This window comes from Littorina saxatilis, linkage group LG14 (assembly GCF_037325665.1).
Source record: "Littorina saxatilis isolate snail1 linkage group LG14, US_GU_Lsax_2.0, whole genome shotgun sequence".
NCBI classification, from domain to species: Eukaryota; Metazoa; Mollusca; class Gastropoda; order Littorinimorpha; family Littorinidae; genus Littorina; species Littorina saxatilis.
The window spans coordinates 28,280,002-28,293,858 of record NC_090258.1 but is presented as its reverse complement, the minus strand read 5'-3'; the positions used below and the strand labels follow the sequence as shown (position 1 = coordinate 28,293,858).

Here is a 13,857-nt window from a genome sequence, read left to right as displayed (position 1 = left end):
TTCATTTGCTATCGTTTTTAGAGCATTGATTGCTAAATCTGGTTCAACAAAACAAGGCTGTCTCATCTGTCGTCTGCTGCAGATCTGTCGTCTGCTGCAGATCTGTCGTTTGCTACAGAATCACCGGCTACTGATCAAGTTGACCAGCAACATGGAAATTGCCACTTACAAAGTTGGAGATATGGTTAAAATAAAAGGTGTTATTTTTCAATTATAAAGTAAACAACGGTGTCTAGGTTCAGGTCATGCAGGCAGATAGATTTACAAGTTTTGACCTACGTTGAATACACCAGCAGAACAAAACTACCGCAGTACAGTACAGATAACTTACTGGCCTAAGACTGAACGACAGACATCAAAGTAAGGCTCACCTAAATGACGATTGAAAAAGAAAGTAATCTAAATTTAAACACTGAAGCACAACATCTCGAATAAGCACAAATCCAGCAATCATCCTCATCGCTTGTAAAATCACACACGCAGTCTTTTTGGCGAATGCCTGTGACAACTGACTTAGGTCACCGACAGAAACCGGCCGGTAACTGCACAGTTTCAAATGCATTGAACTGCGCAATCTCTGTAATTCGTTTTCTTAAGCAGTATATATTGATGACTAAATACAAAAGCAGACGTTTTATGGCGCGTTTACCAAAAAGAGAAAAGGGGACTCGTTTCGCACATGAATTTGATGACACGATTTGCGGTCGCTGAAGGTTTGGCCAGCAGAAAACAGGCACTCGCAGAGTTTGTGTCAAAAAGTGGTGTTTTTTAATGAAAACGTCGGAGTAATGGGATAAAAAGTTTACACACCTCGTCCTAAATATCGTACATATTTTCCATCGGCAAATTTTCCCAGGGGCCAGTTTCATAAGATAGCAGTGAACCGACTGACAGTCGATTGACTGCCCAGTCGATCGACTGTGGTTGATCGACGGGTCATCGAAAAGCGCGTTTCATGAGCGAATCACCGTCACCCGCGGACAACCGCAGTCGACCGACTGTACAGTAATCCGAATGGCCAAGTCGAGGGCTAAATTTAGCAACATTACCACTTCCGTTTGCTCATTCGCACGTGGAAATGGCCGATTTCGAAGAAAAAACTAGTCTCGGCCCGCTCAAAATAACAATGACCGAGACTTTCAGTAATTCCTTCGCGTGACGTCTAACCCTCTTACGCCATAATGTGACGTCTTCAAGACATAACCCTGACTTGTCTCCTGGATTACTGCGTCATGATAGATACATTTCGAAGAACAATCACAAGGTTTGGCTCACAATCCAAAAACGTGTGAGCATTCTGCCATTGACTGTGCGGATAATTACATTTATTTTCGGTTTACCGCAGTAAACCGAACACAGTGTTGGGGGGAGCGCATCACCGTGTTTGGCCGACTTCCGGTGAAACGACCCGCAGTCGGCCGACTGAAATTTTGTTCGTGAAACCCGATAACGTCGGATTACTGTGGTTCTCTCGGACAACTGCAGTTGGTCGACTGTGTTTCTGGCTTATGAAACTGGCCCCTGGTCTCGCCAGAGGCTCGGTAATACCTGAAAATCGACCATAGGGAAAATATGCACGATATTTAGAACTCGGAGTGTGTAACCTATATCTATTATTCAAAGATTCTCTTTTTACATTTTGTTTGTAAGTGCATGTCTTTGGGTTTACAAGGTATGATCCAAACAAAATAATCAAATGTGATTTTCGTAGAGACTGTTTGGCGTATCTGGCCCAAATTGCATCGATGCGGAGTTGCAAGTGCCTGAGCCAATCAGAATAGTCCTTAAGATAGCCGTTTGAAGGGGGGGGGGGGGGGAGGGTGCTTTAGACCTCTTATTTCTATTTTAAGATCCAGGTTGCGGTGTAATGTCTTGGTATAAAGTCTGATTTTTGAGTCACTTGAGAAAAAGTGACTCTATGTAATCGGTCAGTGTTAGTCTGTCCGGCCGGCCGTCCGTAGACACCACCTTAACGTTGGACTTTTCTCGGAAACTATCAAAGCGATCGGGCTCATATTTTGTTTAGTCGTGACCTCCAATGACCTCTACACTTTAACGATGGTTTCGTTGACCTTTGACCTTTTTCAAGGTCACAGGTCAGCGTCAAAGGAAAAATTAGACATTTTATATCTTTGACAAAGTTCATCGGATGTGATTGAAACTTTGTAGGATTATTCTTTACATCAAAGTATTTACATCTGTAGCCTTTTACGAACGTTATCAGAAAAACAAGGGAGATAACTAGCCTTTTCTGTTCGGCAACACACAACTTAACGTTGGGCTTTTCTCGGAAACTATAAAAGTGACCGGGCTCAAATTTTATGTGAACGTGACTCATTGTGTTGTGAATAGCAATTTCTTCCTGTCCATCTGATGCCTCATATAATATTCAGAACTGCGAAAGTGACTCGATCGAGCGTTTGCTCTTCTTGTTAAAGAGAAAAATCAAACAGAAATGGGATCATTACTTCTAGAAGGTAGTTACGGCCCTTATTTGTTGGAGACGTTCAATTTCATGGAGGAGAAGAACGTTCTGAGTTCTGGTGTTTTGGCGTTGATTACTGAGCTCGTGAGTATGTTTGGGGGATAAAGTTTCTGCATACAGGGGAACCTGTTTATAAGAAAGTTGAGGGGGCTTTTTCCCTTTTTTATTATCAAGGTTTTCTGATCGGAAGACCTTGAATGTAAGAAATATTAGATAATTTATTTTTCTCATCCGATGATTCATTTTTGACATCATATATATTTGGATTATATGGGGGAAGTATGTGCTAACGATATAGGCTTAATATGTGTGTTTGACTTTTCACATATTTTTGAGAGAAAAGGATAACGGTAACGTTTCTGACGGGAAGTGTCAACTGTGCGACTGTGAACTGATGTATGAGGGTGTCATTGTTTTTAACAGATTGCTGAGCTAGAGATGCTTGATTAATATAATGTCACATTCGTCTGTAATATGGCTCTTCTTCTTTTCTTTGGTTGACTCTCAACAGTATCATTAAAATCTAGTTTCTCTTGAGAGTAAATACAAGAGCTATGTGCTTCACGTGTTCCGCCAAAGCAACTAGCTGCCACTGAAAATGCGAACATAACAGACCCTTGAAGCGTGGCTTTCTGAATTTTTTTTTTCTTTATCGACGAGTTCTAAGTGGAAAAAGAAGGCTCTTGACAGGGAAATAAAATGTCCTTTCCTGTAAGCGATGTTTCTTATAAGCGATGTTTTTATAAGTGGGTTCCACTTCAGTATTGACAATGGCAGTGCTGATAGCAGAAACAAATATTGGTGGTCGAAAATTCAGCGACTAACCCTGTTTATGCATAAACACTTTCTTACAAGTTTGGTGCCTTAGATAATTTTGGTCCAGAAGTGCTTTGTTTCTATGTTTTCTTGCGAAAATAAAGAAGGGAACATATGTCACACATTCAATGGCTACCACATGGGTGGGTCTATTAAGTTTAAAACGGTTGAATAGATACATGTTATCCTATCATTATGAACACATTTCTCAAATATATGATATATAGAAAAAACGTATCAAATCAGGCGTGTACGTTAACGTGTTTTCATGGGAAAAAGGTGACATTGCGTGACTGAGCCTGTAAAAACACCATCATAACAGGTGCTCACAGCGAACTATCCCGCCTATCTCGCCGAAAAGCTGTCCCGTTGGTGTATTGTGCAATTTTAGGCGCTGCATGTCACGTCTCGGTGTACACGAAAGTCTCCAAAACTCTACCGTGCAAAATAATTTTGTTTTAGGTGTCAACTTTAGAGTGTCAGTCAGAGTCAAGTCTTTGATGATGTCACTCAGTCTACCAAAGACATTCCGCAACAAGACACGGGGACTTCTAGGTAACTTCAATGGCATCAAATCTGATGACTTCATACTACCCAATGGAACTTCCCTGAGCCCTGACCTAACGGAAAGACAAATCTTTCAGACGTTTGGACCCGCATGTGAGTACTTTAACTTGAACCAGAGCACCAAGTCCCTGCCACAATGGCTGTTATTTTGCCTTAAAGATCACAACGGATCCGTGTGGGCTTTTGGTTTTTACATGGAATTAGAACACCCTTACACTTGGACACATACCCAAAACCTGCAGCATGGGTTCTTTGGCCGAGTGGGAATTGATTTGATGAATCATCTCGTAGCATACACCTACAGCATGGGTTCTTTGGCCGAGTGGGAATTGATTTGATGAATCATCTCGTAGCATACACCTACAGCATGGGTTCTTTGGCCGAGTGGGAATTGTTTTGATGAATCATCTCGTAGCATACACCTACAGCATGGGTTCTTTGGCCGAGTGGGAATTGATTTGATGAATCATCTCGTAGCATACACCTACAGCATGGGTTCTTTGGCCGAGTGGGAATTGTTTTGATGAATCATCTCGTAGCATACACCTGTATCATGGGTTCTTTGGCCAAGTGGGAATTGATTTGATGAATCATCTCGTAGCATACACCTACAGCATGGGTTCTTTGGCCGAGTGGGAATTGATTTGATGAATCATCTCGTAGCATACACCTACAGCATGGGTTCTTTGGCCGAGTGGGAATTGATTTGATGAATCATCTCGTAGCATACACCTACAGCATGGGTTCTTTGGCCGAGTGGGAATTGATTTGATGAATCATCTCGTAGCATACACCTACAGCATGGGTTCTTTGGCCGAGTGGGAATTGATTTGATGAATCATCTCGTAGCCTACACCTACAGCATGGGTTCTTTGGCCGAGTGGGAATTGATTTGATGAATCATCTCGTAGCATACACCTACAGCATGGGTTCTTTGGCCGAGTGGGAATTGATTTGATGAATCATCTCGTAGCATACACCTACAGCATGGGTTCTTTGGCCGAGTGGGAATTGATTTGATGAATCATCTCGTAGCATACACCTACAGCATGGGTTCTTTGGCCGAGTGGGAATTGTTTTGATGAATCATCTCGTAGCATACACCTACAGCATGGGTTCTTTGGCCGAGTGGGAATTGATTTGATGAATCATCTCGTAGCATACACCTACAGCATGGGTTCTTTGGCCGAGTGGGAATTGTTTTGATGAATCATCTCGTAGCATACACCTACAGCATGGGTTCTTTGGCCGAGTGGGAATTGATTTGATGAATCATCTCGTAGCATACACCTACAGCATGGGTTCTTTGGCCGACTGGGAATTGATTTGATGAATCATCTCGTAGCATACACCTACAGCATGGGTTCTTTGGCCGAGTGGGAATTGATTTGATGAATCATCTCGTAGCATACACCTACAGCATGGGTTCTTTGGCCGAGTGGGAATTGATTTGATGAATCATCTCGTAGCATACACCTACAGCATGGGTTCTTTGGCCGAGTGGGAATTGATTTGATGAATCATCTCGTAGCATACACCTACAGCATGGGTTCTTTGGCCGAGTGGGAATTGATTTGATGAATCATCTCGTAGCCTACACCTACAGCATGGGTTCTTTGGCCGAGTGGGAATTGATTTGATGAATCATCTCGTAGCATACACCTACAGCATGGGTTCTTTGGCCGAGTGGGAATTGATTTGATGAATCATCTCGTAGCATACACCTACAGCATGGGTTCTTTGGCCGAGTGGGAATTGATTTGATGAATCATCTCGTAGCATACACCTACAGCATGGGTTCTTTGGCCGAGTGGGAATTGTTTTGATGAATCATCTCGTAGCATACACCTACAGCATGGGTTCTTTGCATGGCCGAGTGGGAATTGATTTGATGAATCATCTCGTAGCATACACCTACAGCATGGGTTCTTTGGCCGAGTGGGAATTGTTTTGATGAATCATCTCGTAGCATACACTTACAGCATGGGTTCTTTGGCCGAGTGGGAATTGATTTGATGAATCATCTCGTAGCATACACCTACAGCATGGGTTCTTTGGCCGAGTTTGAATTGATTTGATGAATCATCTCGTAGCATACACCTACAGCATGGGTTCTTTGGCCTAGTGGGAATTGATTTGATGAATCATCTCGTAGCATACACCTACAGCATGGGTTCTTTGGCCGAGTGGGAATTGATTTGATGAGTCATCTCGTAGCATACACCTACAGCATGGGTTCTTTGGCCGAGTGGGAATTGATTTGATGAATCATCTCGTAGCCTACACCTACAGCATGGGTTCTTTGGCCGAGTGGGAATTGATTTGATGAATCATCTCGTAGCATACACCTACAGCATGGGTTCTTTGGCCGAGTGGGAATTGATTTGATGAATCATCTCGTAGCCTACACCTACAGCATGGGTTCTTTGGCCGAGTGGGAATTGTTTTGATGAATCATCTCGTAGCATACACCTACAGCATGGGTTCTTTGGCCGAGTGGGAATTGTTTTGATGAACCATCTCGTAGCATACACCTGTAGCATGGGTTCTTTGGCCGAGTGGGAATTGTTTTGATGAATCATCTCTTAGCATACACCTGTATCATGGGTTCTTTGGCCGAGTGGGAATTGTTTTGATGAATCATCTCGTAGCATACACCTGTAGCAACATTTATTCAGCAAACTAGTCCTACTCTTCATAGGCAGCAGCCAAGCTGTTGATATGTATTCGATGACCATTTAGAATGTTCTTCTTTCATGTTACAGCCTGGATAGCCTAGGTCTGCAGTGTTGTACATGTTGTTTTTTTCACGGAGAGGATGGTATCTTTAGATTACATAATATGTACTCCTTTCTGTGGACTCCTTTCTGGGTATCTGAAATTCACGTGAAAAATGTAGCTTAATACTTTGGTGAACTTGGTAAGTGTGTGCACAGACGCAGTCACACTGTTATCAGTGCATATAAGTTGATAAGTTCTGTACAGACGGAATCAGAAGCCACAGTTGGTTAACACCTTTGCATGCATCACAAGAAACTCGTACCTGGATTTACACTGGATGCATACACAACTTTGTATCATTAGGTAAACTTCATCTGAGCAAAAATGGTTGTTTGGAAGACACACCTTGGCCAAAGTAACATCTTCATTGTATGTAACCGCGTTTGCATTCGCTTATGGAATAATTACATTCTCTCTGCCACCAACTGATTACAAAGCAACAGGTCATTTGAACTATATAGTAGAGCATAACCATAGCCATACAACTGTCATAAAAGACCTTAACGCAAATTACTGATACACTTGCAATTTTATTTAATTTGCAAAGTACCGCCTGTCTGGTGACTACCGATGGTAACTTTCAGAGTAACCTCGCTATTCATAATCTACCCCTATGGTTTACTCGTCTTGGTAAAAAAAAGTGCATTGCGTTCATTTTGGACACCAAAGGAAACTAGAAGTTCCCTTTGGTTTTGATCGATATAAAGACATATAATACTCCAATAGTCATCATACAGAAGAAGCTGTTCAGTTGCTCGATCAGATTGGGTCGGTTTTATGGACGGAGAGGCTTTACAAAAAATAAGAAATACAAATGTTAGACCCTAACCAATGCTGAACTTGTAGCTATAACGCATAATTCATAATTTCCTGTTGTTCGCAACCGACGTCGCCGCCATCGTTGGTAGTCAGCTAACTCCCGTTTTCTCTAAACCGGAGTGAAGTATCTTTTGTTGTCATTTGTTGTATGTTCGTTAGGAAGACGCGCAACATATGTGTTAATAAAATCAGACGAAGTAAACAAAAGAGAGCAAATCCAATCTGAACTTCAGTGATTATAGTTCTGTATACGTAAAACTAACTGGTTCCAATAATGAAAACTTAATTAATCGTAGACACGGTAACCTGCCTGCTACACGTCATATGAACGGACGAACAACTAACGACAACAAAAGGGGCTTCACTCTGGTGAAGAGTTTACAGGAGTTGCCGACACCAACAATGATGGCGACTTTTGGTAACGATCAACAGAAAATAATGAATTCTGCGTTATTGTGACCAGTTTGGTCTAAGTTATTGACCAAGCTTTGTTTTTTGAGTCACTTGAGAAAAAGTGACTCTATGTAATCGGTCAGTGTTAGTCTGTCCGGCCGGCCGTCCGGCCGTCCGTCCGTAGACACCACCTTAACGTTGGACTTTTCTCGGAAACTATCAAAGCGATCGGGCTCATATTTTGTTTAGTCGTGACCTCCAATGACCTCTACACTTTAACGATGGTTTCGTTGACCTTTGACCTTTTTCAAGGTCACAGGTCAGCGTCAAAGGAAAAATTAGACATTTTATATCTTTGACAAACTTTTCTCGGAAACTATCAAAGCGATCGGGCTCATATTTTGTTTAGTCGTGACCTCCAATGACCTCTACACTTTAACGATGGTTTCGTTGACCTTTGACCTTTTTCAAGGTCACAGGTCAGCGTCAAAGGAAAAATTAGACATTTTATATCTTTGACAAAGTTCATCGGATGTGATTGAAACTTTGTAGGATTATTCTTTACATCAAAGTATTTACATCTGTAGCCTTTTACGAACGTTATCAGAAAAACAAGGGAGATAACTAGCCTTTTCTGTTCGGCAACACACAACTTAACGTTGGGCTTTTCTCGGAAACTATAAAAGTGACCGGGCTCAAATTTTATGTGAACGTGACTCATTGTGTTGTGAATAGCAATTTCTTCCTGTCCATCTGATGCCTCATATAATATTCAGAACTGCGAAAGTGACTCGATCGAGCGTTTGCTCTTCTTGTCTTATTCTTGTCAAGCCTCTCCTTCCATGAAGTCGAGCCAAATTTAGCTAAGTTCGCCCGCTGTAAATGTCCTGCTGTAATATGACCATTGAAATACGACCCGAAATCGATCAAAGCCAATTGGGATTTCTATTTGACTTTAGTGTCCAAATTGCTGTGTGTTCAGTTTCATGCTGTGAGTTATTCCACAGAAATACTGCATTTAATGATTTTGCTATACGCAAATTCTTTATTTTTCAGGGGCAGTAACCACTGACAACTCTGTGATGCGATATGAAGAAAGAGAAGGGCCATTACATTATTCGCATCCATTGTTTGTTCCCCTTTTCTTCGACGAACAATCCGAAACAGTAAAAAACGAAGCAAAAGCCAAATGTGGAGACAATCTTGCTTGCCAGTATGATTTTTTCGCGACGGAGAGTGAAGCGTTTGCGCTGGACTGCAAACGCGTCAAAGAAGAGGCTGATATGACAAACAAAGCACTGAGTAAGCTTGTCTTTGTCCAAACTACAACAAATATATGTTCAAATGGTCCATTAGATTATGCTTGACTAAATTGTATGCTATGTGATTTTGCAAAAAAAGTTTGAAAACTGAACAAAATTGAAAAAAATGCATTCCAAAAATTCATGTTAACCAGCGGCAGCTTTGTGGATTTGTAACACTTTTCCTGAGATTAAGACCAAAGGCAGAACTAAGTGTGTGTGTGTGTTTGTGTGTGTGGCCGGGGGTCTGTGTGTGTGTGTGTGTGGGGGGGGGTGTTGGGTGTGTATGCGTTGGGTCTGTGTGTGCGTGTGTGTGTGTGTGTGGGGGGGGGGGGGTGTTGGGCGTGTGTGCGTTGGGTCTGTGTATGTGTGCGTGTGTGTGTGTGTGTGTATGTGTAATGTCCATGTATTTGTTTCTTGTTTTTAGAAAACTCTGTACCTCTTCTGAAAGTTCCATCCACTTTGAAAGTAACTGCTAGACAAGTACATACATTCCGGATCACTGGAACCGATGTCGACGGGGATTCGCTGACTTACCACGTAGAAGACGATGGCAACGGAAGAGTGCAAATTGACTCCATAACGGGAGATGTTACCTTCACACCTACGGACACGCCTATTGAAATGCGGTAAGATTCGACAGTTCTAGTGTTTAGCTTCCGATTCTTAAAACGCATGCACACACAAAGTCATGCACACTCCGGAGTTTCTCGGACATTTTACTCTTGCTCGCTGATATGGAATGAGCTTATTTGTTTGTTTACAACCGTTTTGACCATTCTCAGCCAAAAAACGACGAATAGTATAAGATGGCCGATGCATTCGACATTAAACACAAAATATACGTCTTTTTTCTTGGAATCTGAACAATAAGGGAGCCAGCCATCTTATTACATTTTGTGATGTTAGTTAGTTTTTACCATGTATCTTTAGACCTAAATTTATTAAGATATTTCTTTACGCATATTGAAATTTCACAGTTTGTTCCAAACTAACCATGATTTATCATTTTTGATTGGGGTATTGAGCTTAAATGTTTACAACCGCTGTCTACCAAAACACGTACGAACGCAAAAAGCGCGGTTGATCCACTCAATAAAGTGCAGATTATAAGGGCCATTTTTTCCATCAATAGAACGCATAGAAAGTGTTAATAGCGAGATTTAAGAAACAGCACGTTTCGTTTTGCAGCTCGTTTCGTTTGGTGAATGAGTCACCCCGCGAAACGGAACGTGTAACGAGACGGCATAGGCCGCAGACAAGATTTAGATGTATTCACGTTTCGTTTCGGAATGAAAGGCCGGGCATGGCAGGATATGATCCGCTGACTGGGCATGGCATAATTTCAACTCCACGAGTCAATAAAGGATTGACATACTCGCATTGCACGCACAAGAGCTTCACATTTTTCAATTCATGCACCTGATCACATACGAAGCCAGAATAAAAATTCGATGCGATGACCTACTTCTGCTTCGCCATTTGCTTTCTCACCATGAAGTTGGATAAATGTACCAGGATCAGCACCCTTCAAAATATTTCAGTTCACAACAGTTGTCTACCTCCAATGAACACATTCTCAGCGCTGAAAGACTGTGAAAGGGTTGATGAATCTAGCAATGCATAAAATGGCCAACAAATAAAACTGTTAGTGTGCAAAAATACTCACAAAAGTTGACGAAATATTGTTCGTTTTTTGGGGGTGGAAAACGTGACTGCGTTTTGACGTTCCACGTTCCGTTTCAGTTGACCTTCACCTTTCCAGCGAGAGACCCCCGAAATAATGACGTTTACCACAACTTCAAAACGAAACGTCCCAACGTTTCGTTTCTTAAATCTCCGTAATGTCGTGTGTGTATTAGACGCTCTAAACCAGAATATTTACATTTTAATGCCTTTTACATTTAGTCAAGTTTTAACATAGAGGGGGAATCGAGACGAGGGCCGTGGTGTGTGTGTGTGTGTGTAGAGCGATTCAGACCAAACTACTGGACCGATCTTTATGAAATTTTACATGAGAGTTCCTGGGAATGATATCCCCGGCCTTTTTTATATTTAGTCAAGTTTTGACTAAATATTTTAACATCGAGGGGGAATCGAAACGAGGGTCGTGGTGTATGTGCGTGTGTGCGTGCGTGTGTGCGTGTGTGTGTGTGTGTGTGTGTGTGTGTGTGTGTGTGTGTGTGTGTGTGTGTAGAGCGATTCAGACTAAACTACTGGACCGATCTTTATGAAATTTGACATGAGAGTTCCTGGGTATGAAATCCCCGAACTTTCTTTTTCATTTTTTGGATAAATGTCTTTGATGACGTCATATCCGGCTTTTCGTGAAAGTTGAGGCGGCACTGTCACGCCCTCATTTTTCAACCAAATTGGTTGAAATTTTGGTCAATTAATCTTCGACGAAGCCCGGACTTCGGTATTGCATTTCAGCTTGGTGGCTTAAAAATTAATTAATGACTTTGGTCATTAAAAATCTGAAAATTGTAAAAAAAAATAAAAATTTATAAAACGATCCAAATTTACGTTTATCTTATTCTCCATCATTTGCTGATTCCAAAAACATATAAATATGTTATATTCGGATTAAAAACAAGCTCTGAAAATTAAATATATAAAAATTATTATCAACATTTTTTTTTCGAAATCAATTTAAAAACACTTTTATCTTATTCCTTGTTGGTTCCTGATTCCAAAAATATATAGATATGATATGTTTGGATTAAAAACACGCTCAGAAAGTTAAAACGAAGAGAGGTACAGAAAAGCGTGCTATCCTTCTCAGCGCAACGAATACCCCGCTCTTCTTGTCAATTCCACGGGCACTGCCTTTGCCACGGGCGGTGGAGTGACGATGCTACGAGTATACGGTCTTGCTGCGTTGCGTTGCGTTCAGTTTCATTCTGTGAGTTCGACAGCTACTTGACTAAATATTGTATTTTCGCCTTACGCGACTTGTTTTCTTTTTCGATAAATGTCTTTGATGACGTCATATCCGGCTTTTTGTAAAAGTTGAGGCAGCACTGTCACACCCTCATTTTTCAATCAAATTGATTGCAATTTTGGCCAAGCAATCTTCGACGAAGGCCGGACTTCGGTATTGCATTTCAGCTTGGTGGATTAAAAACTAATTAATGACTTTGGTCATTAACAATCTGAAAATTGTAAAAAAAAAACTTTTTTTTATTAAAACGATCCAAATTTACGTTCATCTTATTCTTCATCATTTTCTAATTCCAAAAACATATACATATGTTATATTTGGATTAAAAACAAGCTCTGAAAATTAAAAATATAAAAATTATGATCAAAATTAAATTTTCCAAATCAATTTAAAAACACTTTCATCTTATTCCTTGTCGGTTCCTGATTCCAAAAACATATAGATATGATATGTTTGGATTAAAAACACGCTCAGAAAGTTAAAACGAAGAGAGGTACAGAAAAGCGTGCTATCCTTCTCAGCGCAACTACTACCCCGCTCTTCTTGTCAATTTCACTGCCTTTGCCACGAGCGGTGGACTGACGATGCTACGAGTATACGGTCTTGCTGAAAAATTGCATTGCGTTCAGTTTCATTCTGTGAGTTCGACAGCTTCACTAAATGTTGTATTTTCGCCTTACGCGACTTGTTTGAACTTGTATTCGCTTTTATTGTGCTATTAGAGATAACTCTCAGATCACAGCATTGACTCCCCCCCCTCCCTCTCCCATGCTGCAGGACGCTAACGAGAGTTGGTAACCGTATTTGGCAAAGTGAAACAAAGCGTAGCTACCAAGGACGATTGGCAAGATTTGGGCAGTAAGCAGCTGCTTTCTGACGATTTGATTTGCTACTAGCATTGATTGAACGATTCAACGAGGGCGGAGGGGACCTTTGTTTTCCAATGTGTTTGGGTGTGGGTGTGTGTGTGTGTGTGTGTGTGTGTGTGTGTGTGTGTGTGTGTGTGTGTGTGTGTGTGTGTGTGTGTTAATTGTTAATTTTTCTTTTAAAAAAAATGGAAGTCAGTGCTGCCTAGTCAGATCGTTGAAACATCATTTTAGTAAGGAATTATGTGAATATGATGAAACGTTTCTGAAGTTTGTTTTCTACAAGCGAATTGCGCTAGTTTCGAAAGTAAACAAGTCGCGTAAGGCGAAAATACAACATTTAGTCAAGTAGCTGTCGAACTCACAGAATGAAACTGAACGCAATGCAACGCAGCAAGACCGCATACTCGTAGCATCGTCAGTCCACCGCTCACGGCAAAGACAGTGAAATTGACAAGAAGAGCGGGGTACCAGTTGCGCTCAGAAGGATAGCACGCTTTTCTGTACCTCTCTTTGTTTTAACTTTCTGAGCGTGTTTTTAATCCAAACATATCATATCTATATGTTTTTGGAATCAGGAACCGACAAGGAATACGATACAAGTGTTTTTAAATTGATTTCGAAAATTTAATTTTCATATTAATTTTTATATATTTAATTTTCAGAGCTTGTTTTTAATCCGAATATAACATATTTATATGTTTTTGGAATAAGCAAATGATGGAGAATAAGATAAACGTAAATTTGGATCGTTTTAAAAAACATTTTTTTTTTTTACAATTTTCAGATTTTTAATGACCAAAGTCATTAATTAATTTTTAAGCCACCAAGCTGAAATGCAATACCGAAGTCCGGGCTTCGTCGAACATTACTTGACCAAAATTT

The 13,857-nt window shown here is 40.9% G+C and overlaps 1 protein-coding gene across 1 annotated transcript in view; it reads left to right on the top strand.

Moving 5' to 3' along the window:
* Window positions 1-13,857, top strand: part of LOC138946571 (mucin-like protein) — a 154,066-nt gene that overhangs the window by 78,556 nt on the left and 61,653 nt on the right. The window contains exons 9-11 of the mRNA XM_070318014.1: window positions 3,764-3,961; window positions 8,918-9,163; window positions 9,590-9,791. Coding sequence (XP_070174115.1) covers window positions 3,764-3,961; window positions 8,918-9,163; window positions 9,590-9,791 — 646 coding nt within the window. The remainder of the gene's footprint in view (window positions 1-3,763; window positions 3,962-8,917; window positions 9,164-9,589; window positions 9,792-13,857) is intronic.